We start from the raw sequence: 27405 nt of genomic DNA on the forward strand, positions 1-27405 counted from the left end.
AGCCGCGGTTCATACCATAGAGAGATAGCCTATAGTTCACTTTTATGGACATACTAAGGACATATTTAGGATATAAAATGTATCAAGTATATTCTAAAATTATATCTAATGTTACTGTTATAATTAATTGTTTAATTGTTACATTTTAATGTGAAAAAATTGTCAAAATACTGAATAGGTTCATTCCGAAACTGAAGACCGCCCTCTGTGATAAGTGATTTTTTACTCTGATTATGGTGTTGTAAAAGTACGTAGAAAACACCAGCAGACACACGAGAAAGACTTTTTTTCGTTTCAAAGTTTTAGTATAATGCAAAATATTGCATCAGGTTGATTAATGTTCAACAAGGAAAATGTGTATAAGTAAATGTCTTTGATCACAACGTACCGACAGGTACCATTCAGTTCCAAAACTTCCATCTCAATTTGAGTGAAAGGTGTATTAATTGAAATGATTAATCAAATAATAATGTCATACCCATTCAATTAATAACAATAATAATACTTATTTTCATACTTGAGTAGATACTTATCTTTATTTGATGATAGGTTTACACAATAATGTTTCTCGTTAAATTTGAATTCCGTGGTTTCGCTTTCCAATTTGAAAAAAACAACTTTCCATTTTGTTTGTTAAAGTCTATTTCCTGTTCACAGACTAAATGTTTTTGAAAGTAAAATTTCAACGATAAAAACCAATAAACGTAATTATCTACAATGTTGCTAAAATTATTTAGTAACGAAAGATTATTATAATAGGCTACTAACATCCTTTTAAAACAATCTTCTTAAAATGTTTAAACCGTGCTGTTGCTGTTTTGGAAAAGAAAGCAAGAACACATCCTCCTCCCGTCAGAACGAAGACAACACGGGTGCCGCAGATGGTAAGTTTGTGCTATAGAAAATGGCCTCATTACCATGAATTTTTAGGCTAGGCCTAAGCATTTTCCGGCAATAATATTAGCGCTTATCGTATCTATATCAACATATTATAGGCCTAATATTATCAACAGGTTGTTTATCGTTTCTACAGTAGCTTTGAAAGCCTGAATAAACTTGTTCGACGTGTGAGAGTGTTTAAAAACAAACAACTCTGAATCAGAACAAATGTATATATTAAGTATGATGAATAATGAAACCGTAATAACAAGTTTAAACAAACTGTTATAGGCCTACTCGAGTTTTTCGTCATTCGTTCGTCATTATATATACAAAGTTTTTTTCAATTTTTGATAGGATACCCGGGTGCCACTAGTAAATTACAATTTGGTTAAAGACATTGTTAATATCAAGAAAATGATTAATTGTATTCATATATCAATGTGATGACGGTATGAGCAGGGAAGAATGAAATTAATGTAGTTTCCTAGCCTCTTCCCTGGTATGAAGTTTAGCTTCCTTACCGTGATCGTCTTGGGGAAAACTCTGACCTTTGCCCTTCAGACTAAATAATGTAGAAAGATGGACCAGATACACTGTTGGGGGATTACATTACTGTGACACAGGGATGGTAGTTTGTTTAAAACATGATTAAGTTTATTCATATAAATATGATGACGGTATGAAGTTCAGCTTCCTCGCGCCGTGATCGTCTTGGGGAAAACTCTGACCTTTGCCCTTCAGACTAAAATACAAAGAGATGGACATTGTTGGGGGATTACATTAGTTATGACACAGGCATGATAGTTTGTTTAAAACGAAAACAAATTCATCAAGTTACTTTCCGAATTTTTGACTCTATAGATGAAACTGACCAGTATGCTACAAGGATTTACGAGAATCCTAACCAACGCCGATCTCAGCATCGTCGAGTGGTAAGCGAGCACGACTACGAAGTGCCAAAACATGTGTTAAGTAAGCAGGAAAGCAACGTGAAGTCTATGAAAACCGAGAATGTGTATGACACGCCCAAACCATTTTTGAGGAGGCTTACATCAAGTATGAGAAAAAAACGTGGAAGCAAAAAAGTAAATACATACGAATTCATCGATTGTGAGAATAACGTAGAAAACGAATATCAGACAGTCGATGAATTAATGTGAGAATTATCAATAACACTTCTCGCTTTATTATCAAACATAGAAAACAGTATGATGGCATCTGCGTCAGTCAAGTGTGTACTTAATTTTAATTTTTAAAACGTAGTATTTAACAGAAAATCATGAATTAATCATGAGGAATTCGCGTCTTGAAACGAAGAATCGTTCAACATTGTAAAAGAATTATATTTTCTAAAGCTCTGTTTACATGATCAAACTTTATGTGACCAAAAAATGGACATGATAATGTCATATCATTACCATATTTGCGCACATCACATTTTTTGTCACATAAAGTTTGTTTGATCGGTTGTTAGTTCCATGTTGATCATGAATGTAAATATTATGTGTGTATTGTTTTGCTTGTGTTTTTCTGCCAAGAAAACAATTATCATTGTACTATGTATGAATGACTTAATAAATCGAATCTGAATCTGAATCTGATAATGTAGACAGAGCTTTAGAGTTGCAAACAGGTATTAGGCCTATATTAGCCAAGGAACTCAAACAACATATTATGCTTTAATATTCTGCCATTAAGGGACGCAGTTGACGCCCTGGCGATAAAAATAAAGGTATTTTGAAATCGTTATTTAGTTTAATTTCCGATTCTTTATTTAGTCATTTGTCAGTATATATTAAGTCAGAAATTTGAGAGACCAGGGCCAAGCAACGTTAGCTGGGGGAATTGCTAACTAATATATATCTGATATAGGCTGTCACGTGGATGTTTTTTTTTGGTTTTTGGTAGAAGCTGTGATTATGAATGTGTGTGGAGATACAGCACTGGGAATCTCGATACTGTATCTATTTCCGAAGTATCAAAAGAAAGACAAAAGAAACGTTTTTATTTTAACCAAAAACCATTGTCTGACAGAAAATTTAAATATGTTTTGTCTTAAATTACATTTTTTCAGGTAAATGATTTTTTTTCGCTCCAGTTTTTGGTCAAAGTTAATAGCTAGTATGTGACATTAAAATGGCATATTAAAAAAAAAATTGTTTGGGGACGGGAAAATATATCTTTAAGGCGTTTAAAACATGTTTTATGAGATGATTTTTTATTGACTATTTATAATATGTTCTTTGTTGGTTAAATAGCCTATAAAATGAATGATAATAAATAAAAATACTATTTACACGAAAAGGAAATGTTTACCACTCAGATTTATTAAATCAACAGAAAGTGCAACCATATATACAACTCTCTAGATTTCTGTCCCGATTGGCACTCTACAGACAGGCAGCCATTCAATACATTGATGGACCTATGACTCTCATAGTTTTACTTTCTGTGAAACACAGTTAGTTAGCAATATAAGACTAAATAACTTCCTTATTCGAATCTTTAAAATAACGTATTACTAAAAACAATTGGTAACAAAATAAAGATATTTATAACTGGATTACCACAAGACTAGAATGTATTACGGCATATACTAGGAGCTCAAGAATCGTTGCCATATTTATATCATATAGGCCTAGGCCTATTATGAAGAAACTCACTACAAGGAGTAGTCATCAAATAACAAACTAGCCGGCCTAAGAACGATGGGGAAGAATAAGCAAGGCTGTTATTGTGTCTGTCTTTGGGGAGGTAAAGAAAACCAAGCCAATACTAACTACAACAATTCTGAAGTTTCCATGATTGGTAAGTTCTATAATTGTTAACCGAAAGATTACTTTAGGATAAGCCTACATACTTAATATTTTAAACCCATAGTATGTAGTGAGGAGCACGACGTGCTAATTACACGCCTAGTCCTTTTAGTATTATGAGAACAAGGTAACAATCATACGTGGAAACGCCAACAACTGAATTGTCTGGTTGTTAAATGGATTTAAATTTAAACTCAATGGTCTTCATATGAAATATATTAATAGAAATAATAAGTAAAAGAAAACACACATCAATTTGTTTGTGTGGTACAGTTATAATGAAGAACTAATTGGTCAATGCGCTGACTGTCCTTTGAATAACTGATGATAATCGGTATAACATCGTACGGTATCATGTCTATAGCGACAACAAATATTCTGCAGTATCGAGTCTGCTGGCGGCAACAGGCCCATACCATCTTAGAACATAACCCCGTTGTCATCGCTTTTGATGAAGAGGATATTTTACAGTGTGCCGTGAGAAGCTTTATCAATGGAATGAAGTTTTCTGTCAGAAAACGCGATACTGCATGATGTTGTTTGTCGCTAGACACGATACCACCTCTGGATTATCAGATGAATGTCTGTTCTAACTTTCTCTGTTGCTACGAGCCGAATTATTAGGTTAGTTAATTTTACAAAATCAACATTTCTTTTAAAGATCCTAGTACCTTACTAACTGGTAATGACAAGCCATACTCTACGCGAATTTACTCAGCAGTCGACGACAATCGGAAACCGAACCGTTCCGATCATCACTGGTACGAACCATCCCACTTTCAGCCGAGTCCGAGTCGAGTCATAGATGACGAGCAGGAAGGCGATAAATATGACAAGCTGAATAGAAGACCGACGAAACACGATGAGAAAAAGAAGGCAAAACATTCGACACAAGACATTGATGATAAAAATATATACGACATTCCTGCACCTCTATTTAAAAAGAAAAACCAAAACAAAGGTATATATTTTTGCATTATATGTCCAACAAGGTATAGTAAATGTTATACAGTATTCGGACATACACGCACAATAGTAGCGGAGGAAGGGGAAGATTTTTCTTAGGTTCGAACAAAACAACTTTTTCCTAAAGTGGCCTTTTCAACTTTGACTAGCAGTGAAACTGTTTGTAAATAGGCCTAACTAGTCTGGCTCATGACGATATTTCCCCTTTTAAATACTAAATAGAATAGAAGAACACTTCCTTAAGCTCTGTCTACACTATCAAACTAACTAGTGTGAAGTGCCCAAATATGGTAGTGATATACCCAAATATGGTAGTGATATGACATCATGTCCATATATGGGCACATCAAATTGTTTTGTCACATAATAGTTTGGTAGTGTAGACAGCTTTAGATAAGTGATTGGCGCCACCTGCATGTTACGTTTGGACAAACTGACCGATCAAAGCGTCCTTCTTGAGATCGGACAAGGGTAGTCTGACCTGAGAAAATTAAATTAATCACTTCACTAATTATTAGACTAGATGAATAAACATAAAAACCTATATTATTGTGCGTAGCTCTCAACAACCGCGATGGCCAGCAATTACAGATACACTTTTCAAAACTCTCACGCGATGATCTCAGTTGAACGATTTTGTTTCTATTGAAGTTTCAATAAATAATAATTCCCGTATTACGTGCACTAAAGCCATCATAAATCTCGACCATATAGTTTTGTGATAAAACAACATGAACATATTTATATTGTTAAATTGGGCATAATATGTAGGCCTGTCGTTAATTATCTTTACTTCAATTATTTACTCCAGATAGTCCAATAGGCGCCTGGTGGTTTACATTGTAATTTTCTTATGATGGTTTTCCGTCGACTCTGTGTAGTGAAGCCCTATTCCATTTACTTTTTAAAACTTTTATTAGGGATTTTTCGATTTTCGGCGACCTCTGACCTCTTTGGTCTTGCACATATATATGTTGCTCGCCGCTTGGACCTAGAAGCTCCCAAAAGTGTGTTAAGTTATAGGCGGCACATCGAGCCATAGGCACAAAACGTTTCAAGGTCCTAAGTCGCGTCACAAATCGAAAGTTAAACGTCCTCCCACTCAATAATTACAACTTTTAAAGATATATCATTGCATTGAGTCATCAATCATAAAAAAAAAAAAAATTGAAAATGATTATAAATAGATATTTGTTTTCAAGTGTGAAACATTACCAATGAGCTATAATTATGCTTCAGGTACAGTGCATGAAGTAATTATAATAGTAACGGAAACAAATTGTAAACTTTTTTTAGCAGGAAATATCATACAAAATAAAATAGGCTTACTCAAATGTTTACTCTATACTCTCAAAATAGAAACGATCTAAATTCTCACCCAACCAAAATAAATTCAAATCATAAGAATTCACAATACATTCCCCATACCATAGTAACAAGACCATATACATGGCTGCAGTCGCGTGCTCAAGTTAATTAACCGACCAACCGACCGACCGACCAACCAACCGACCGACTGGCATAGTGAGCTGTAGAGTCGCGTTGCACGCGACTAAAAAGAAAAACAGCAATCGCTTGTTTATTGTTCTTTATTATATTACTAACACTAGTTTTTTTCTAATCCTTCATTGTAGCTTAAGTTAAAGGGCTACCGTCTGACTGTATATAATTTATGCATTATTGGTCCTATTCTACTTTCATATCTTGTATACTATAATTGTTCTTCGATATTTGAATAAATGAATTGAATTGAAATGTAATGCCATTGATAAAATACACATATACTATATTTGTGGTCTGGACAAATAATCCATAAAATAATTATATCTATTGAAAAATACATGTATTAAATTATGTTTAAAAAAATCCCTTTTAAGCGCATGGGCCTATATAGTTTTTATTTCACAATACAATTGTTAACTGCTCTGAAATGTTATCAGCCATGAAAAGGAACCAATATAGCAGTGATCCACTAACACGGACTGTAGAACATAATTCAGACCAAAATGACGAAACTAACAGTTCAAACGCCAAAGAAGAAAGAATAGAACAATCACCAATATTACAGACTGCCTCACCGAAACGATGCATAGATGATGATAATATATACGACGTACCAAAATCTATATTTAAGAAGTTGACATTAAGAAGAAATAAGCCTGATCGAAAAGGTAAACTGAAATAATTATTACATTTAATAAGAAAACATCTAAAGTTATAAGTTTTCTCCCAATATAGAAATCAATTCCGGACAATTAAGCAAATGTACCAAATCATAAATGAACTCAATTTTCCATGATAATTTTGAAGTGTATTTTCCTATTTCTGTTTCACAATATCAATTGCGTAATCCAGCTTTATTTTCTATATCAAGGGGGCGGGTAAATATTACTAAAAATGGTTTTGTTAATCGTCTGCCTAAGTTATACCACTCACTGTGTAAAGTTGATGGTTTTGTTGATATTTTCTTTGATTGATGAACGAAAACGAAAAGGAGAACATACCAAAAACAAGTGCACAAAAACCGATGACGTCAAAGCTAATGAAACTGTAGTTTCGGGAAGAAGACAGGTTGAATATGAAACCATGCATGACGGTTCAATATTTAAGAGATTTACTCTTGGTAGGAGAAAAGCTAACCAAAAAGGTAATATTTATAGAATAAAAAAAAAGTTAAAAAAGTATATTAAAATTGAAATCAGTTTCCTACTGACCTAGCACAGTTTCAAACATATGTTATCGATAATTTCGTCTCTCCGTACATTTGCTATTTGTTTCCTAATATAGATAAAATGTCAAACTCTGATGATGATACCAGAGAAGATTCACAAAATACTAAGACGGGCGTGTCTAACAAACACCAACGAGAAATTGATGACGAAAATATATATGATGTACCAACTTCTATATTTAAAAAGTTAACGTTGAGAAGACAAAAACGTGAGGAAAAATGTATTTAACTTTAGGGAATGTGGGTGTGATTATACTTCCTCATAATATCAAGTCTTAAAAAATGATGAAGAAAATAGAAAATATTGTTTGAATTATAACAAAAAAACATAAATAAGTTATTAATTTTGCATCTATATGTAGCTTACCATATTATTTCTCAATGTAGATAAAAAAGATGACAGGGAAAAGTCGCACAGTTCTAAGACGGACGTTTCTAACGAACAAAAACGACAAAACGATGGTAGGGAAGAGTCACACAATTCTAAGACGGGAATGTCTAATGAACATCAACGACAGAACGATGACAGCGAAGGGTCACATAATTCTAAGACGGGAATGTCTACTGAACATCAACGACAGAACGACGACAGCGAAGAGTCACACAATTCTAAGACGGGAATGTCTAATGAACATCAACGACAGAACGACGACAGCGAAGAGTCACACAATTCTAAGACGGGAATATCTAATAAACATCAACGACAGAACGACGACAGCGAAGAGTCACAAAAGTCTACGACGGGCGTGTCTACTGAACATCAACGACAGAACGACGACAGCGAAGAGTCACACAATTCTAAGACGGGCATGTCTAACGAACAACGACAGAACGACGACAGCGAAGAGTCACACAATTCTACGACGGGCGTGTCTAACAAACACCAACGAAAGAAATATTACGAAAATATATATGATGTTCCAAGTTCTATATTTAAAAAGTTGACATTGGGAAGACAAAAACGTGAGGAAAGTGTAAAAGTTATTATAAAACCATTATTCATACCTTATTCTCTAATAGCTATAGTGGGTTTAAAGATCCTAATAGCCCGCCAATTTGTTTTTCTATTCAAAATGGAATTGTCCATTCTTCTTCAAGATATTTCTATCTCTCTAAAACAGTATATAACTGCGAAATGGTTTTAAAGACCCTTAGTATGCCTATAATTGATTTTCATTTCAAAATGGAATTGTCCAATCTTTTTCAACATATTTCTTCTCTCTCTGTCTCCCCACCCCATAGGTAAATCAAAGACGGACGCTGTGGACGTGACAAAGAAAAGTCAAGATTTGAAACACAGCACTGAATCTATCAACTCGCATATCGAGCCGTGTGAACATAATGTTGAACATGAAAGATATAATAAAAATGAAGATAAACAGAATGTAAAGAGAAAGAGTTGGTTCAAAAAACAAAAACAGATTGAAGCCGAAAGTTTATATGATGTTCCAAGTTCTATATTTAAAAAGTTGACGCTGAGAAGACAAAAACGTGAGGAAAAGTTAACCTTCTATTAAACAGAATTTAACTGCGAAAGGGGTTACATTAGTGTTTTTAAAAAATAAAATGTATTTTTCATTTCGAAATCAAATCGACTTCCGAGTGTTGTGGTTAAGAGCATACGTTAATTGATGTGATTGGAATAAGTATTTTTCCTTTTGAAATGGAATGGTCAAATCTACTTCCGAGTGTTAGCGTCAAAAGAGTAGAGTAAGAATAATCACATGTAATTTAGATAAGATGGTTAAGTACATACTATAATTGAAGTGATTGGAATAAAACAAAAAACATAAATAAACATATTCTTTCTCTCTCTTCCTACCCTAGGTAAATCAAAGATTCCGATTGACGATGTGGAGGATGTGACACAGAAAGATTTGAAACAAAGTAGTGAATCTGTCAACGTGCATATCGAACCATAATGATGAACAAGAAAGAAGACAAACACATGAAAAAGGTAAACCTCTAGGTCTATATTAATATTAGTATTAAGCTCTGTCTACACTATAAAACTTTCTTTATGTGAAAAAAATGTGATGTGCCCATATATGGACATTATGATCCTATATTTATATTTCGGCATTCACTACCATATTTGGGTACATCACACGCTGGTCATCAACACATATCAATTTAATATAATATACATTATACAAAAACAATATACACTATAGTTAAAAATCGTATACTCTATCTCTAACAAAACATTTCAATAGTATAGTCATGTCCCGGAAGACTTTCTTCATCAGTGCTTCTATGAATGTATGCCTTTTGGGAGCAGGAACGCTAGTAGACCAAACCCAGTACCGTTTTGATTCTGATCTGATTCGGGAAATTTCCTCAAGACGTCCGAGAGAAACTTTATATATATTCCTCATTTTTGCTACACATAGTTATTGTTTATTTTTATTTCACATATGCAATTCTTATTAGTATAGTTATTTTATTCTGGTGGAACCTGGCTTAAAGCTCTCTTGAGCTTATCTGGTCTTTTACAGGCTTTGGATCTTTTAATTAAAACTTTGTAATTTATCTTTAAAGATGTATTGTACCCCTGAAAAAATAATTCTTAAAACATTTTTTGTTGAATATTCCATTTTAATATAACATAATGATTATGACCCCTTTGACCAAAAAATGGATCGAAAAAAAAGTATTTACCTGAAAAAATCTAATTTAAAGCAAAAAATGGTCAAATTGGCTGCCAGCCAATGGATTTTTGGTCCATTTATTTTGTCATTTTACAAGTGAAATTTTGTTCGGTTATTTTTTCTATGGAAGTGAGTAACTTTATTAAAACTACAAAATAACATATTCAAAGTCTGATTTAATTAATCTTCATTTTCCATGTTTTTGGGGGAACAATACATCTTTAATAACTGAATGAATGAAAACAGTCTTTTAAATTATTTTGACACACAATTTGTTGTTTTCCTTATTACAGGTAACAGAAAGGATCAACAATGTTGACTGCACATCTCACAGTAGAGAAGAGATGAATGTAGCTTATAGAAAAACTAAAAGAAATAATTCCAATACAAACAACCTAAAAAATACCAGTCTTTAACGAATAATCCGTTTTCGTAGAGGCGGAATAAAAAAAAAGGGGTAGGAAAAGTGTAATATGGTCACAAGACCACCGACATAAAGACAACTATGACTTAACTTAAAATATTGCGGGAATATGACAATATGAATATGTCGGTGATGCCACTGTTCGCTTCTTTATATTTCTGAGGAAAATAGAATTTCTTGCTTGATGGAACGGATAAAATGAAGAACCACAATTTGTGAAAATAGTAGATCTATAATAATTACCTTTACATATATTGTATGAAGGTTTGCACATGGAAATCAATATGTTGATATAAAGTTTGTGGTACACCACGTGTGTGTAGCCTATAGTTCTATAGTTCTATTGTTCTTTTCAGCCGCCAAACTTTATATCAATATAATATTAACTTTGTTTAAAAGTCTGTCTAAACTATCAAACAAAAAAAGTGTTATGTTCCCAAATATGGTACGGATATGACGTCATCGTGAACATATGGGCACATCACATTTTTTGTTGTCACATAAAGTTTGATAGTGTGGACAGACCTTTAGGTAACAAGTTACAGGTAATGGTTATAACAAGTTTTCTAGCAATAATTATAAGTTTTAAGCATAGTATAACCATTACCGGGACCCAGTTCAAGTCGAATAAGTAGCAGGTCGATTTTAGTTTAGAGAGCCATGCACATTATTAATCATATTTATATTTTATGATGTATATACAATTTTGTCACCGAAGAGTGCTTGTTATTTATCATTTTAATATTTTATGAAATTGTTTATAAATAAACTTGATGGTGTTTATTTTCTGCATATTTATAGTATAATCTTTGAATTATTAAAAAAATACTTCTTGGAGAAATTCATGTTCTGCCAATAACGATTTTCTTTTTTTCCTGGTGTTCACGAGATACCAAAAGTTTTGAAGTCTGCATAGTTATCCTGGAAAGGGTAGTCAATTACAAATACATACATACTGACGGACTTATGTATTACAGATGCAAAACAACGGACTCGGCCGACATGCTTCACTTTAGGTTTTGTGCTTAACAACAATTAATCTCTGTCTACACTATCAAACTAGTTTGACAAAAAGTGTGATGTGCCCAAATATATAAGTGATATGCTCAAATATGGAAGTGATATGACATCATCATGTCCATATATGGGCACATTACATCAAGTTTGATAGTGCAGACAGAGCTTTACTTGAGGCGTCAGTGTTCTCTCGTCTTTCAGTAAAAACAATATGGCAATGATGTAAAGAATTGAAAACATTTTATTGAATTCAGACTTTTTAAATATATATATATATATATACCTTACATGCTAATATAGCAATCCAAACCAAATTTAAATTAATAAATAAAATAAGAAGAAACAAGAAAATGGTGGAAAACATAATTATATAAAAGTTTAAGTAGCCCAATACCATAAAAATCCCAACTCCATTTCATTTTACAGATTAAGTTAACTTTCAATCTAGTATTTGATAAAGTCAATATAATAATCATGATTCTGTGTAATGTTATATGACTGCATTTCCAATGAAAAAATAATTTATACAATATAGTCTTGAAATAATTTCATTTGGATCCTAATATTATAAAAGATAAATTTTCCTTTTTTGTTGATCCAATAGATAGAAAGTACTACAAAGTACAACGACATTTCGCAAACAATCAGTTTTCTTTCACAAGTAGACTGATCTTGGTTACAGTCTGGTCAATACATCAATGTCAAAGAAGAAAACACAACGCCCTCAAATAAAAAAGGTGATGTATTGACCAGACTGTAACCAAGATCAACAGTCTACTTGAGAAAGCAAACTTAATGTTTGAGAAAAGTTGTTGTTAGTACCGGTTTCAGTACTTAATAGGAAGTTTACGAAACATGACGGGTAGCCACAGGACGGTGCTCATGAATAATTTATGCATCAGAGCTTTAACAAAGTGGGCGGAGCTTAGCGTGAAATTCTGTCTTTTGAGGACGATAAAGTTGCCACTTTCCCATTTACGGAGAACGACTAAAAATAATGTACATATAACCTTAAATACACAGTTCAAATTACACTTAAACATGGAAATTTCAAAAACTCTAAATAATATTTTTTTAACGAAATAACATTTTTATTCATTTAAAATGGCTGTATTAAAAGCAATACATTCTGCGCGTCGTTTGAATGCGAGGCACCTAGCTAGGAAGGCAAGGCCTATGCTGTATCACCAGAGCCAAGCGTTTCAGAAGGTCCATGCGCCACGAGAGGGATCGGAGAGAGATACTGCCGGTCGTCGTCTTCACGCAAGGGTGCGTAACTAATAAAACGGCTATGTTGACTGTATATGATTTTACGCTCTAGCGAACACAGGATATTCGTCGTCCTCCCCTAACCGTCGTGCTTCGTAAAGTCCCTAATATAGGCGTACACTAATATCCTGCTTCAATATTCACGACATACTTCAGATCCTCCCCATTGACATAGCGCCAGTAATTCTCAATAAAACATGCGGCAACCTAAAATAATAAAAATATATTTTCCTTTTCTTATTTCTTTAGTATACTACTCCTTGTGTATGGTTTCATATATTATTTCAGCATTTAATAGTGTGCGATATTTTTTCCATAATTTATCACTATTCTAAGTCAGGTTTGGTAAAACTCCATGATTTCAGTGTTTATAACGTAAAATAAAAACCGCTTTTCAGTAAAAGTAAAGTATTTAACTTTAAAGAACTGTAGTAGTTTCTTTTGTTGTTATATCCAAGTCAACAATGGCAAATGCTGCATGCAACAGCAGTTTAAAAATTTGCAATAATTTATAGATACATTGATCCCTGAAAAAATAATTTTGTGAATTTTTTTTGTAGAATATAACATTTGAATTTCACATAGTAGTTATTCACTTTCACCAAAAATTGGATCGAAAAAACAATTATTTACCTGAAAAAACTGTAATTTAACGCAAAAAAAAAAGGCAAATTGATTCAATGGCTTTTTGGTTGAATTTAACCGTTTGTTTTTTTATTAGTGAAAAAACTATTTTGTTACAACTTGTAAAAGTGATACTCTGTAAAAGCAGTCACCCCAAATTATGCCACAATTCACTAAATTTCTAAAAATAAGTAAGAAAGTTAATTCAAAGAGTCATACTTACATCTTTGCCAAATGACAGACCAGCCTCATGTGGTGATATAGTTACCTAAAACAACGTTCAACCGAAAGATATTAATAAATTAAACATTTTTTATTTTTAAAAATTTTCATTCCATAATCTTAACATCACAACATTCTTTGTGAATTTGAAATACATTTTAATTGATTAATTAATAAATTTAATTGAAATAGCAATAGCAATACATGAAAATAACATAATAAAGGACATTAATTAAAAAAAATTATAACATACTTCTTTCATTTTCCACAGTGGGCTTTCCTTGGGTAAAGGTTCTATAGGAAACACATCCAAAATAGCGTGTGAAATCCACGTTTCTCTGAAAGATAGAGACAATCAGTATTTTTGAAAAAATGCTAGGATGTGTAGAATCATCATGAATACAATAAATTCAAATATGTAATGTAAAATTGTTTTGTTTTGTTTATATATTTAGGCAAATTGCAAAGGATAACCATAAGCGAATTCATTCACTATCCTACATAAATATACACAAGATGTTCTACATAAACAAAGTTTTATTACAAGTCTTTGGGAGTGGAGTTGTAATTTGTCATTAGAAAAAATCCTGACATATGACAGGATTTGAACACAGGACCCTTGGATTGGTAGCCACGCATCATACCCACCAAGCCACAACTCTACTTAATGCACAACAAGAGTTACAATGGAATAAAATGTATTATACAGATTACAGAGAAATAATAACAGCCAAAAGAATTACAAATTCAAGTTATATGACAAAGAATGTATTTTTTAATAATTCATTGAAGAAAGGGAAAACAGTTTCATAATCATTGAGCAACAATTCTAAATTTAAAACTAGAATTTAATTCGTCACTTTGACGAATTATAGGTGATCATTTTTATCATTTTACTGAAATTAATTTTTTTTAAACATGCACGTACGTTAACATACGATCGGAAAATGTTGATGTATGCCATCCTATTATATGCTTAAAGTGCTGAGTTGTGCCTATACGCCATATACAATATGTACAGTATATACTGTATATCTATATACAGTGTAGCATAGGTGAAATTACGGGACACACATGTTCTAATTTTTTGGCATGACGACGTTATCAAACTAAACTTTAAGATGACAATTTCGAAAGATAATTAATTGAGCAAAAAAATATAAGATTTGGAAAAAAATTTGGCACGTAGAAGCGCTGTGCGCGCTCTTTGAATTGTGTATAACTTTGACGAAAAATATGAAAAAACTACTTTTTCACTTCAACTGGCCATATGTTAACGTCACAACATCCGATAGGCTTAATTTTTATATGAATTAATATCTACATTTCATCAGCTTTCATAATAAATTATAATCATCAAGGTAACCTTCAATTCTGAAGAGCTGTAAGATATTCAAATTTACTGCGAAGGTGAAATTACACGGCCTACGTTATTCAAGTTTTTACGCGTGATGACGTCATTAAAATGAAGATAGTGTCAACTCATGATAAAGATAATTAATTAAGCAAGCACATACTGAAAGTTGTGCGAAATTCGAGCACACATAACCAAGATGCGCTCTGTTGAATGTGATAATCTACACAAAAAGATAACAAATCCTAATTTTTAAATTCAAGTGGCCATTTGATGACGTCAAAACATTTTGTACGTAAAATGTGTACATGAATTCATATCTACAACTCAATGGCTTCCAGAATAAGTTAAAAAAATCGGGGGTCATCTTGCATTCTGAAGAATTATTTTCATTTTAAAAAAGACCTATTTTTCACCATTTTCAGAACTTTTGTAAAATTAATGTGCGCATTTTGTCATTTTTAACGTGCTCGTATAGCGTTATTTTAAGTCGGAACTGACTCAAATTTGGTGAATGTACTAAGGATGGTGAGTAGAATGAGATTTGTAAAAAAAATTCATGTTTTTTACGCTTTTTAAGTATCGCGCGCGCAAAAACGCATTTTTGCGCAGTAATTTTTTGAAACACGCAAATGGCCTAATTCATGCTCTAAATTGATCAAAACTTAATTTTGAGCGTTTTAAATTTTTAACGCGCGATATCACGCGCATGAACCTACGTGCGCGTGCATTTTTATTTGCTAATATTTTTACCCTTGATCTGAAGTTTACGTGTAGTGAATTTCATTAATATGTGATAATGAATTATGGAGATATGATTGATAATGTGATTTCGCAAAATGGCGTATAAATGTCGTCACGGATGAGTGATCACGCTGGAAAGCTTATTAGGATTAAGTTATATTATTTGAAAGATATTCTGAAATTTTTGTAATCATTGACATTAAACTTTTTGAGATAATTGTTACACAAAATAGTGTACAGAAACAATAAAAAGAAAAAAAAAAATAATAATAAAGATTTTATACAATAACAATAGGTGATCATTTTATTCTAAATGATCACCTAATAAAACTGAAAAAAATACTTTATGGCTTGTATGATACTATCTTCTGTCATTACGTCACCTCTTCCAATGTTGATAAAAATTGGTTTCTACAAATGCAAAAGGAAAATAAATAGACCGAATATAGTATAAAAATAAAAAAAATTTAAATGAAACCCAATAACTTATATTAATTAATTAATATTAATCTACCATATGACCATATTATTATTTTTTTATATTTCTTTATATTTTTATACTATATGTTTATTATGTTGAGCAATGCTGATAAGTGAGCAATGCATTTTCCAGTTTATTTGGACAATAAAGGTTATCTGTATCTGTATATACTTTAAAAGTACCTTTTCTTTTGCACCTGCCAAAACATCACCCGATAAAAAGTCTATAGTTTCAGAAGTACTTGGTAAAACATTGCATATGACATCACAATTTGATAAAAGAACAGGCAAATCAGAAGCTAAACTGAAAAAAATAACATCAGGTTGTTAAATTTTATCCCCTAATTATGTTAAACGGCTGGCACCGATGTGGTTGAGATTTTGAACTATGAGGTCAGGGGATTGCAGAACATAAAGATCAACTTAGTGTGTCAAAAATTGGATAAAGTTAAGCATATACCAATATTGTTCTATTATACTATTATAAAAAGGAGTACTACCTGGATTAACTACGATACGATATTATTTATTGAAAGAAATTTGGTTGGTTGGTTTACATTTTGATTTACATATTATTTAATTATACAATGAATAAAAAAAAAAAAAAGCGTGTAACCAATGAATCTTAAGAGATCTTATACATGAATTGAATTATAAACAAATGATTGTCAGCAGCCTTTATAAATATTAATATCATAAATACATACCAATAATGGTCAACATGTTTTGACCTCTGTTCTACTGCTAAATTTCTTTTTACCAGTCCCCACACAGTCATTCCAAATGCTTTACATTTTTTTGCAACTGAAAAAAAACAAAACAGTATAAAAGTATAATTTTCTACGGTGGGTCATCAGTGTAAAGACAATTTGGCTTATTCGACTTGGCTATTTTGAGCAGATAATCAACAGATCTAGCTCTGTAAACTCCTTGCTGTTTATTTATTCAACTTTGTTTTACAAGGGTAGCTCTAACAGCTGTACCACAGCAGTACAGCTTACTTGAAGATGCCCTCTTTATATGCGAGCAGTGGGAATATCTCACTGCGAGGTGTTTGCGAGTGACCAGTTGAATATGCCATTTTTTAAACACTACAGTAATTTACAATTTGAAAAAGACATTGAGAAATTGAATGATATTTTAAATTCTCAATATTGATCGAGATTCAAATGGCAACTGCAGTTTAGTTAATTTAAGGTAACAAACAAGACAAGTACTAACTTTCACAACCAATGTCTCCGACTCCAAGGATTCCAATAGTAAGGTCCGACAAAAGACGATATGTGCCCTTAGTACGCCTGAAATGGATTTAGCAAATCGTAAGCAATGAGTTTTTAATTCATCGAAACGTTTCTTTCTTTTATCACCCGATTCTCTGTACTCTTTCCTTATATCCTCTAGTATACTCCATACCCGGGGAAACCTTGGTTCAGTAAAAAATTATTGGTAAGCATTTCTTGTAAAAACTCATCTGAATTGGCTAGAGAGTGGCTTACATCCAGACCAAATAAATACTGGGACTATACCCAAGGTTTTGCCTGTTTGTGAAATAAGAAATAAAATAGTGTGTGGGATTAGACCCGAAGTGGGATTATACTCAAGGATATATGGTATATGTCCTTCATAAGCACATTCTGTAATACAGTGTCACATATGTATCATATGTGATGCCTGTATTATGTTAATGCTCAAGGTTAAGAATATGGTCTATGATACAGGCATCACATGTGATAAAAATGTGACACTGGCTATGATACTGCACAAATTAGAGAATGTATAGAATCAGGTATTTTTATTCTAGGTCTGGCTTTGATTTTGAAAAATCCTTTTGCTCACACTGGTATGATTATTACACTCAATGACACCCATGTCTCTGTGGGTGTGTCCCCAAAAAATTACTTACCATATTCCGCCCAATTGTGCTTCATAACGATCATACATTTGTCGTTCATGTGCCAATAATCGGCCAATGACAAATTCGGCAAGTGGAACCTCTAATGCTCGTCCAAATTTGACAAGGGTAAACGACGGAAGTTGGTCTGAGGGATTAATTTTTTTTAAGAAACTGTCTTGACCTACAAAAGAAAAATTACTGAATTACTTCAAAGTGAACACAATTTATTTGTGTAAAATTTTGTTAAAGGGAGGGTGTAAACCAGTACATAACATTAACATCTAGAAATCCATCATCCACATTTTTGACAGCTGCTTTTTTCTGAAGATGAGATGTCACGGAATGGAATGAAAGGAACTACCGTAGTTGCATTAGAGCGCACTTATGTTGACTTTCGAGCAACTGAACGGAACTGAATGGAACTTAAAGCAACTGAAAGTAACTAAGCTTATGTCGACATTTTGTTGTGCGTCTGTCAGTTGCAGCAGTTCAGTTGCGTTCAGTTGCTCGGAGAGCTTATGTCAACAAAGTTGAGTTAAGTTCCATGTTCCAAAACAAGCACACCTTAAGGAACCCTACGAAAGTATTGTGACATAATAAGACAAACACATTTTCGTATGCCAACATACCTGCCCAAGTTGATTGAACAAGTTTAGTATTTTTTGTCAGATTCCTATAATAATGTGGTAGAATATGAGGATCTGTAATCAAAATTTCAGTTTCTTTTAACCGTTGCATAGCAGCATCAGAAATTTCAGGATCTACAAATAAAAAAAAAAATTTAAATTATAAAATACAGGTATAACAAAATTTAGCATATTATCATAAATCTCTGTCTACACTATCAAGCTAGTTTGACAAAAAAAGTGTGATGTGCCCAAATATGGTAATGATATGACAGCATCATGTCCATATTTGGGCACATCACATTTTTTGTCACTTCTCACAGGGGATTTGTTTTCTTTTAACCTTTCTTTTTGATATACGTCATTCTTCAACATTTAGACAGTTTAATCTGTTCTGTACTCTTTATTCTCTAATCTCTGTGAGACCTTAAAGATGTATTGTCCCCAAAACATGAAAAATGAAGATTAATTCAATCAGACTTTGAATAGGTTATTTTGTAGTTAAAGTTACCATGGAGGTATAAAAATAAATAATAATAATAATAATTATTATTTTATACCTTTAATCCATTGGCTAGCAACCAATTTGACCATTTTAAAATTTAAATTACATTTTTTTTCAGGTAAATATATACTTTTTTTTATCCAATTTTAGTTTAAAGTGGATATCTATTATGTGACATTAAAATGGTATATTAAAAAAAAAAAATTAGAAAAATGATTTTTCAGAGGGACAATACATCTTTAAAAAAAAAACACTATATGTATTATTTTATAAACTATAAGTGTAGTACTAACCATATTTATCTGTAACTGTAATTGAGTGAAGTGGTATTGTTGCATCTAGTTTGTGAATGTGATCATGAATACCTGGGTATTCGCTGAAGATGGTTACGTTAGGCAACTGCTTCTTCGCAGACATTTTTCTAAAAATGATGCAACGCTTTATCAATGCAATGGAAGGCCTCACTGATTTTAGCACTAAATACATAAAATCCTAAAAAAAGTAAGAAATCAATATTAATTATTTTTTTTACGTTGTTTTTTGGATAGAATCTGTGGGGATAGGTCCGAACTTAAATAATAATTCCTGTAATCCTGTATACTTCTGGCCTGCTAGGCCTACGCCTAATTTAGATCTCCCTGGCCTAGTTAAAGCCCCATTCCCTACGTTTTTTAGATCTAATTTAAGATCACAAACTATATTTAATGTAAAAATAATACTATATGGTCCTATTGCGATAACTTTTTTCGTCTTTAAACGGTTAAAAATGTGAAAAATAAGTCGATTCTAATAATTATAGCGGCCCGCTATAAATCCCAAAATGCATTGCGCGCGGATTGATATTTTTGTTTTTCACCTGTAATTCGCCCACTTTTCGATCGATCGTGAGGCCAAAACAAATGGAAGACTCCTAACTTTTCAGCGAAAATACCGGGTTTTCCCCAATTTGTATCAACGGAGTCTGGCAAAAATAGAAAGACAATTAATGCAGCAACTATACAACATCAGGCTAGGTATATAGCTCGCGTACGATGTTCGTACGTTACCGATGTTTACCAGCTAGGCCTACAAAACTAAGCCTAGCTAGGCTAGGCCTAAGACCGTCCATGAGAGGTCGATCGCCGCGAGCTACTTAGGTAGTGCATTGTTTCTCACTTTTTATCATAATTTACCATAAAACGTACATTTAAGACAAGAAATGACATGGTTTAATGTTTTTAAAGTGATATATATGTATTATTTTCCAAAAAACGTCCAAAATTGCAGGGAAGGGGTCTTTAAGTTAATATTAGTATTACAAGCAACTATTAGTTAGGCCTTGTTAGCTAGCAGGTCAGCCCGGGTCAGCCCAGCTACTAACTAAATTAAAGAAAGGCTAACTAATGGTTCTAGGCCACCTACTAGCTATTGTAATGTAGAGACTGACTGACTGAGGCTTTGCATATTTATAGTCTAGTAACAACCAACCTTTTATCCGCTACGTATACATATATTATTTATTAATAATTAATCGTAAAAAGTAAGCAAACAACAACACATGGATGGATGAACTTATTTCTGAATTTGCTGAAGCGTGAAGTCGGAAGTCGTGAATATTTATAAGTTCATGGGTCACTTCTGCGTACACCGTAGCAACGTGTAACCAAGCAAGACATCACACTAAAAATATGGCGGTCGCCATTGAACGAGTTGGAGAAGAGGGTGCCTATTATTTAGAACGTATCCTTTACCATTTTTAACAAATATGTATTTAAATGTTTATTAAAATGTGCTTTTTTATGCAACCTATAAAAGAAAGCTTATTTTAATTTAAGGAAAGGTAGGCCAAGCTAGCTAGGCCTCTGCAGCAGACCGAGCGAGAGGTCCAGCAGGATGATGTCCTCTCACTCACTCAGCAGTCAGTACAGTCAGCCAGACAATAATAATACTTTAGCCTATATAGGCTACTACCTTTTTAGGCCTAGCCTAAACATATCCTATTTATTTTTAAATATTTATTTTAAACCTTAATTAACTGTAGGTGTTAACATTACTGAAGATTCTGAGGATGACTTTAATTATGAAGACGTTCCGATTGAGGATGAATATGAATCTGGTAAGACAAAAACTGTATTTAATTATAATTTAATCAGTTTTTTTAACTGATCGTACACATTTACCATAGGCCTACATAAAAATAGGAATACATTAATTCAAATCATTCATTCAAATCATTCATTCAAAAAATGTTTTTTTTTTCAGAGCCAGATGAAGATCTGAATGCAGCAGTTAGAACAATCCAAGAAGCAGAAGAGGATGACTTGGCTGCAGTATGTTAAAAATGAAAAAGTATTAGCCTAGGCCTAGGGCCTATCTAAATCAAATATTTCTGTATCAATGCTTTTTTTCAAGCTTGGCAGCAATAGGCCTAGATGAAAACTCCCAAACTCACTGCTTTAATGATTTGAATACTGCATTTACTTTAAGCGACTTTTATGTTTTTATATATTCAAGGTAAAATCACAGGGTATCACTGCTCCTCCTGTTACTCGACGACCTGAAGTGGTTGATGACTTTATCAGGAACTTCCTGGTGACAATGGGGATGAATCGGACGTTGGACTGTTTCCAAACAGAGTGGTATAAAGAACACTGTTATATTATTTTGAAATACAAATCTAAAGTTTTGGTTGAAAGTTCTTACGTACTGGTTTAAAAATATAATAAGTGTTTTAAACAAACTTGAATTTGTGCTGTAAGCTTGTTTAAAACACTTAGTATAATCTAAATGATGGTAGTAAAAATTATCATCACTGGCAAGTAGGCCTAGTAGGGATAGTGTATAACTGTGACGTAGAGGTACTGATTGTCTGTAACTCTGACATAAGTTGTTGTTTCCTATTAAAGATGTATGGTCCCCCCTGTTGAATATGCCATTTTAATGTCCAAATAATTATCCACTTCCAAAATTTAGTGGAGGTTGCTTATGTATGTACAATTTCTGACAATAAAGGAAGCTGTTTTTAAAAGTAGTTTTTTTTATCTCAACTGTAGGTATGAACTACAACAGCGTGGACTCTTGAAAGCCGAAGACATCCAGACAGTTCCAGATGTTTACACCCAAAACCGAAATCTTGATGGTCGTGTAAACCTTCTCTGCCGAGATGTTGACAAGTTCAAGAACGCCGCAAACAAGGCCAAAGAATCATTCGTCAAGCTGAAAAAAGAGCGTGATTTCCATCGCATGCACCACAAACGTGTCGTACAAGAAAAAAACAAGTTGATTTCGGATATCAAGAAGTTAAAAAAACATTACAGTTCATATGAGCCTACCCTGCGACAGTTAAAAGAGAAATACGAGGCTGCTATGAAAGAGAAGATGCTTAGTAAATTAGAGCGAGACCGTGCCGTCGGGGAGGTGTGTAATCTGTTTATTGCTGACTTTTTGATTGAAAAAAAATACATATTATTAATAAGTATGTTTATGTTTATTGGTGACTTTTTGATTGCCAACACCTACAAGGAGTGGAGTTGTGGCTTGGTGGTGGTTATGATGCTTGGCTACCACTCCAAGAGTCCCGTCACATGTCAGGATTTTTTCTAATGACAATTTACCACTCCCAAAGGCTTGTAATAAGACTTTGTTTATGTAGAGCATCTTGTGTATATGTTTGTGTCTTGTCTTGAACCTATGAGGGTCCCTAATGATCAGCAATTGCTGGATGGATCACTCCAAGAGTCCCGTCACATGTCAGGATTTTTTCTAATGACAATTTACCACTCCCAAAGGCTTGTAATAAGACTTTGTTTATGTAGAGCATCTTGTGTATATGTTTGTGTCTTGTCTTGAACTTCTGAGGGTCCCTAATGATCAGCAATTGCTGGATGGATCACCCTCATTAAATATGGTCCAAAAAAAAAGCAACAAAATGTATCACCTGCTTATGTCGACAAACTGATTGGTCGGGATTGTGATTGTATCCCATAATATGCTTGATCATCTCTTTCTATACTAAGTTATATACTTTAGTTAGATGTTGCAACTGAACTTAATCTAAAATGAGTATATATCTCGTCTCTGTTACAGTATGTTACCATGTGTATCTAGTAATTTCTCATAGGCACATTTATCAGTTTTTATTGTATATGCACATAAACACTAAAACTAACATGAATAATTAAGTGTTTAACATAATTATCATTATTAAACAGGTGGTTGGTCTACAATCAACACTTCGTAATTTCCAAGGCGATGAGTCTGACATGCCACCACATGAATCGACGACGAAGGAGCAGCGACGGTTGATGTTCGCATCTGGCGTTGGACCCACGCAATCCAAAGTGAGGGAGGCAAATGATATGTTTAGGAACTCTGCAGCAATGACAAAGAGTATGGATGTTGTCAATCAAGAATTACCGCGGTATCCAAACGTACGTCGTGTTTGCATCTCTGCTATTACTTTATACTATAATGCACAGTTTAAAAATATGTTGTGCCCTAATGACTTTCAAACTTCATTTTATATTGATTCATTAAGCAACATTAAACGTCATCTTTGCATCTCTGCTATTACTTTATACTATAATGCACAGTTTAAAAATATGTTGTGCCCTAATGACTTTCAAACTTCATTTTATATTGATTCATTAAGCAACATTAAACGTCATCTTTGCATCTCTGCTATTTTATTTTATTATTGAACTATAATGTACAGTTTTAAATACTTTGTGCCCTAACGACTTTCAAACTCCGTTTTATAATGATTCATTAAGGCCATGTTTCCGCAGCCAAACAAAATTATCGGTTAATGGCATGATCAGTCATTACCAAACAACTTGAATGAGATAATTATCGGGTAATTTTTATCGGGTAATTTTTGGTGTGGAAACACAGCCTAAGCAACCTGTTTCCAATGGTTTACTAAATGTAGTTGGTACTTTTTAGTGTATGGTAGTAATTGCATCTTCACATTTTTGTTATTATTTCTTTGTATTTTTCAGGACTCAGAGTTTCCTCTTGATACACGCACAAACCCAGCATTATCAAATGTCAAAGGCCCATCACCACACTTGACAAGATCAGGTGGCTTTAGGCTAACACACACAATACAAGCACACTCATTGGCTGTTAGTGGGTAAGCTAATTTACATATTACCAAGTCTAATGGTTCTGGTCTTTCATTTCATTAATTTTATTCCAAAGAGAAAAGAAAAATGTCATTAAAATAGAATAAAATACATTAAAAGATGAAAAGGTCCATCAACAAAAAGCTAAAAGCTTGTACGTGGTTGATGACCTAAAAAACTTACTAAACAACCATAACAGATACAATATAGTTATACTATACTTTATATTATTTGTTGTAGAATTGCATTGCACAGTAGAAAGAAGATTCTGGCAACGGTTAGTGATGACCACTCTTGGAAAATGTGGTCCATACCAAGTGGTGACATTGTGATGACTGGTGAGGGACATAAAGACTGGATATCAGACTGTGATTTTCACCCAAAGTAAGTCGCAATGTGTTAAGTAATCATAATAATTCGTTACCTGCGTTTCATACTGCTATTATGTTTCTGTAGTTGCCATTTACACTTAATGTTTGATGGAATAAGTTTTAGCTTGCATATCTAGCCCTAAATAATTTGATCGATTATAAAAGCATAGTAAAGGAATAACAACAAATTTGATTGATCCCACAAAAAGAGAAGCTGTAGCTTGGTGGTTAACCTGCAACCCAAGGTCCAGTGTTCAATCCTGACCTAGTGCCAGGGTTGTAACTCATGACTCTTTCAAATGAGACTTAGTTTATAAGCACGATAAATTATAAAATAGTTTATCCATCCTGTAATTGGCGAGTTACTCGCTGTTGGATGCATCTGATATATAAAAAACAATTTTTATATATTACATGATAATGTTACATTCTATTTCCAGTGGTCATCAGTTAGCCACAGCAAGTGGTGATGTTACGGTCAAGATTTGGGATTTCTCCAAAGCCGAGTGTGTTCAAACATTTACTCAGCACCAACATGCAGGTAATTACAATATAAAGTATAAACGTGATTACAAATAGAGCAGGGTGTTCAGAAACATGTTAAATTGAGAAATATGAAAGATGACTAACTGTACCAGTTTAAATTCAATAATTTTGTTTTTCTTTCAGTCTGGGGTGTTTCATGGCATACATGTGGAGACTTTCTTGCTAGCTGCTCAATGGATGGAACGTCTAAAATCTGGGATCTAAACAGGTTTGATTATTTTCTACATTATTGTTTCCCAACTATACAACTAGCAAATGTATCAAAGTTAAGCTCTGTTTACACTATCAAACTTTATGTGACAAAAAAATGTGATGTGCCCATATATGGACATGATGATGTCACTACCATATTTGGATATCACTACCATATTTGGCCACATCACACTTTTGTTGTCAAACTAGTTTGATAGTGTAGACAGAGCTTTAGACTTTATACTTAGAATAAACTTGTGAAAATTGTAATTTATTTAGCTTGAGATGTCGAAATACATTACGTGGACATGCAGATTCAGTGAATAGTATAGAGTTCCTACCGTACTCAAACACACTTGTGACATCATCTGCAGACAAGACACTATCATTATGGGATGCAAGGACAGTAAGTAAAAATAAAACAGTACAGTTTATCAAACACACATTTGTAAAATGTTGTATACTTCCGATAATAATTTCTAACAATAATTAATGTTAATTTTTAGGGACTTTGTGGTCAAACATTCTACGGTCATGTTCATTCAGTGAACCATGTGACCTTTAACCTTAGAGGTGACACCCTTGCATCATGCGATTCATACGGTTGGATTAAATTGTGGGATGTGCGGACCTGTTCCCCAATGACGAGCATTGACGTAGGGCCTCATCCAGCTAACAAAGTGGCGTTTGATCCTTCCGGAACTGTTTTAGCCATCGCTAGCAGTGAAGGTGCTGTTAAGATGTTTGAAATTGCATCGGGTCAGGTAAGAATAAGATTGTTAGTATTGTTGTATTATCTATTACAGATACAAATTTCACTCCTAAAGCGTGGTTCCCACTAGAACGCAACGCAGTGACGTATCGACGCAAGGTGCTGTATTGCGTAATCACAAGTGGGAATCGACGACGCAATACAATGCTGCAAACATCGCTGGTTTAATTTCACGCAGGCAGGGGCAAACAACATTTTCGGAAGGGAATTTTTTTCATAGGTTGTGTTACATTGCGTCGGTAGAGGGAAGCAAGCTTAAGCTCTACAACTCGATAAAGTAAAATTTTAGATTGAATTATACATAGGCCTACAGTAGTACCTCCATAAAGGGGACGACTTTGGACTCCAAAAAAGTGTCTCTTTAATAAGGGTGTCCCCTGTATAGAGGTTGGTTTAAGTGTTAAAATATATATTACACCTCATTTGTTTCACAGAAAGTGTCCTGTGAATCCCTTTAAGGGAGGGGTTCTTCTGTATTTTGGGGTTCTTGTTACTTGTCCCCTGAAAATCAATGAAAAAAAACAAATTGTTAAAACACAAATCTTTTCTTGTAGGTGTCTAACCTCACTGGACATGAAGATGCAGTCCAAGCTGTGATGTTTGATCGCAATGGAGAATTCCTAGTGTCTGGAGGCAGTGACTCAACCGTCAGAATCTGGTCCTAAACAAGCTCTTTCAATAAATTATTAAAATAATAATCTAAATATAAATAATAATAATAATTCCTTCCAGAAGTTTATTGTTTTAAATAATGAGCCTAGTTAGTTGTACATAAAATGTTTAATGTATATTTAATGATTAATTTACTATGATTTTGTAAATTACATTAACTTGTTCACAATTATCAATAATTACATGTTTTGCTTTTAAATATTCTCAGTGACATTTATTTACTATGTGCCTTTAAAAGTGAAATATATATTTTCTAGTGAGAGAAACACGAACTATGGACCTATTGAGACCTTCTCTAAATGATATAAATTGTATATAAATAATAATATTGGTCGTATTTAGACAAAGTGCATTCTTTATATCCAATACAACTGGAGCACTGAAGTACATAGGTTCTGTATTATGTGCCACCTTTTCAATATATGTTTTCCCTCTGCTTTAAATAAAATGGACTAATCACATTTGTAGTGTTTTTCATACATATATATAGCTGTATTTTTACTTAGACATATGAGAACCTACATTTTAATTTATGTCCTTGG

At 33.2% G+C, this 27405-nt stretch overlaps 4 protein-coding genes across 5 annotated transcripts; 3 read left to right on the forward strand and 1 right to left on the reverse strand.

Moving 5' to 3' along the window:
* The first annotated feature begins 660 nt into the window (after nt 1–660).
* LOC144854360 (uncharacterized) lies at nt 661–2575 on the forward strand. The gene is made up of 2 exons (XM_078712339.1): nt 661–884; nt 1744–2575. Exons 1-2 carry the CDS (start codon nt 794–796, stop codon nt 2040–2042), a joined length of 390 nt encoding a protein of 129 aa, XP_078568465.1. The 5' UTR covers nt 661–793; the 3' UTR covers nt 2043–2575.
* An 802-nt stretch (nt 2576–3377) lies between these two features.
* LOC144848326 (uncharacterized) lies at nt 3378–11623 on the forward strand. 2 transcript variants are annotated; one of them, XM_078705042.1, is made up of 9 exons: nt 3378–3690; nt 4360–4659; nt 6605–6835; nt 7159–7311; nt 7452–7604; nt 7783–8358; nt 8638–8886; nt 9223–9352; nt 10340–11623. In XM_078705042.1, exons 1-8 carry the CDS (start codon nt 3591–3593, stop codon nt 9315–9317), a joined length of 1857 nt encoding a protein of 618 aa, XP_078561168.1. In that variant the 5' UTR covers nt 3378–3590; the 3' UTR covers nt 9318–9352; nt 10340–11623. The 2 variants fall into 2 exon arrangements, with proteins under 2 accessions (XP_078561168.1, XP_078561177.1); XM_078705051.1 differs by having other exon boundaries at nt 7783–7857.
* A 126-nt stretch (nt 11624–11749) lies between these two features.
* On the reverse strand, nt 11750–20763 carry LOC144854451 (glyoxylate/hydroxypyruvate reductase A-like). Its single transcript, XM_078712442.1, has 11 exons — nt 20673–20763; nt 19499–19697; nt 18704–18835; nt 18084–18255; nt 17402–17478; nt 16888–16984; nt 16364–16484; nt 16044–16111; nt 13856–13940; nt 13604–13648; nt 11750–12963 (listed from the first exon to the last, which is right to left on the reverse strand). Exons 2-11 carry the CDS (start codon nt 19689–19691, stop codon nt 12877–12879), a joined length of 1077 nt encoding a protein of 358 aa, XP_078568568.1. The 5' UTR covers nt 19692–19697; nt 20673–20763; the 3' UTR covers nt 11750–12876.
* A 61-nt stretch (nt 20764–20824) lies between these two features.
* Nucleotides 20825–27318, forward strand: LOC144854560 (sperm-associated antigen 16 protein-like). Its single transcript, XM_078712534.1, has 13 exons — nt 20825–20924; nt 21226–21300; nt 21447–21514; nt 21699–21823; nt 22238–22601; nt 23396–23614; nt 24185–24318; nt 24551–24694; nt 25122–25222; nt 25351–25435; nt 25699–25825; nt 25926–26183; nt 26746–27318. The coding sequence occupies exons 1-13, from the start codon at nt 20873–20875 to the stop codon at nt 26854–26856; spliced, it is 1863 nt and encodes a 620-aa protein (XP_078568660.1). The 5' UTR covers nt 20825–20872; the 3' UTR covers nt 26857–27318.
* Nucleotides 27319–27405: the final 87 nt, after the last annotated feature.

This window comes from Antedon bifida, chromosome 1 (assembly GCF_963402885.1).
Source record: "Antedon bifida chromosome 1, ecAntBifi1.1, whole genome shotgun sequence".
NCBI lineage: Eukaryota > Metazoa > Echinodermata > Crinoidea > Comatulida > Antedonidae > Antedon > Antedon bifida.

Bases quoted from the DNA above. Each gene is read 5' to 3' on its own strand.
- LOC144854360 (XM_078712339.1), top strand. From the start codon at position 794: ATGTTTAAACCGTGCTGTTGCTGTTTTGGAAAAGAAAGCAAGAACACA. The intron at 885-1,743 runs GTAAGTTTGTGC...TTGACTCTATAG, and splicing joins CAACACGGGTGCCGCAGATG to ATGAAACTGACCAGTATGCT.
- LOC144848326 (XM_078705042.1), top strand. From the start codon at position 3,591: ATGGGGAAGAATAAGCAAGGCTGTTATTGTGTCTGTCTTTGGGGAGGT. The intron at 3,691-4,359 runs GTAAGTTCTATA...TTTCTTTTAAAG, and splicing joins TTCTGAAGTTTCCATGATTG to ATCCTAGTACCTTACTAACT. The intron at 7,605-7,782 runs GTGAGGAAAAAT...TTCTCAATGTAG, and splicing joins AACGTTGAGAAGACAAAAAC to ATAAAAAAGATGACAGGGAA.
- LOC144854451 (XM_078712442.1), bottom strand. From the start codon at position 19,691: ATGTATTTAGTGCTAAAATCAGTGAGGCCTTCCATTGCATTGATAAAG. The intron at 16,985-17,401 runs GTTAGTACTTGT...GTTTTTTTTCAG, and splicing joins CGGAGACATTGGTTGTGAAA to TTGCAAAAAAATGTAAAGCA. The intron at 13,649-13,855 runs GTATGTTATAAT...ACGTTGTTTTAG, and splicing joins CACTGTGGAAAATGAAAGAA to GTAACTATATCACCACATGA.
- LOC144854560 (XM_078712534.1), top strand. From the start codon at position 20,873: ATGGCGGTCGCCATTGAACGAGTTGGAGAAGAGGGTGCCTATTATTTA. The intron at 21,301-21,446 runs GTAAGACAAAAA...TTTTTTTTTCAG, and splicing joins TGAGGATGAATATGAATCTG to AGCCAGATGAAGATCTGAAT. The intron at 24,695-25,121 runs GTAAGTCGCAAT...TTCTATTTCCAG, and splicing joins GACTGTGATTTTCACCCAAA to TGGTCATCAGTTAGCCACAG.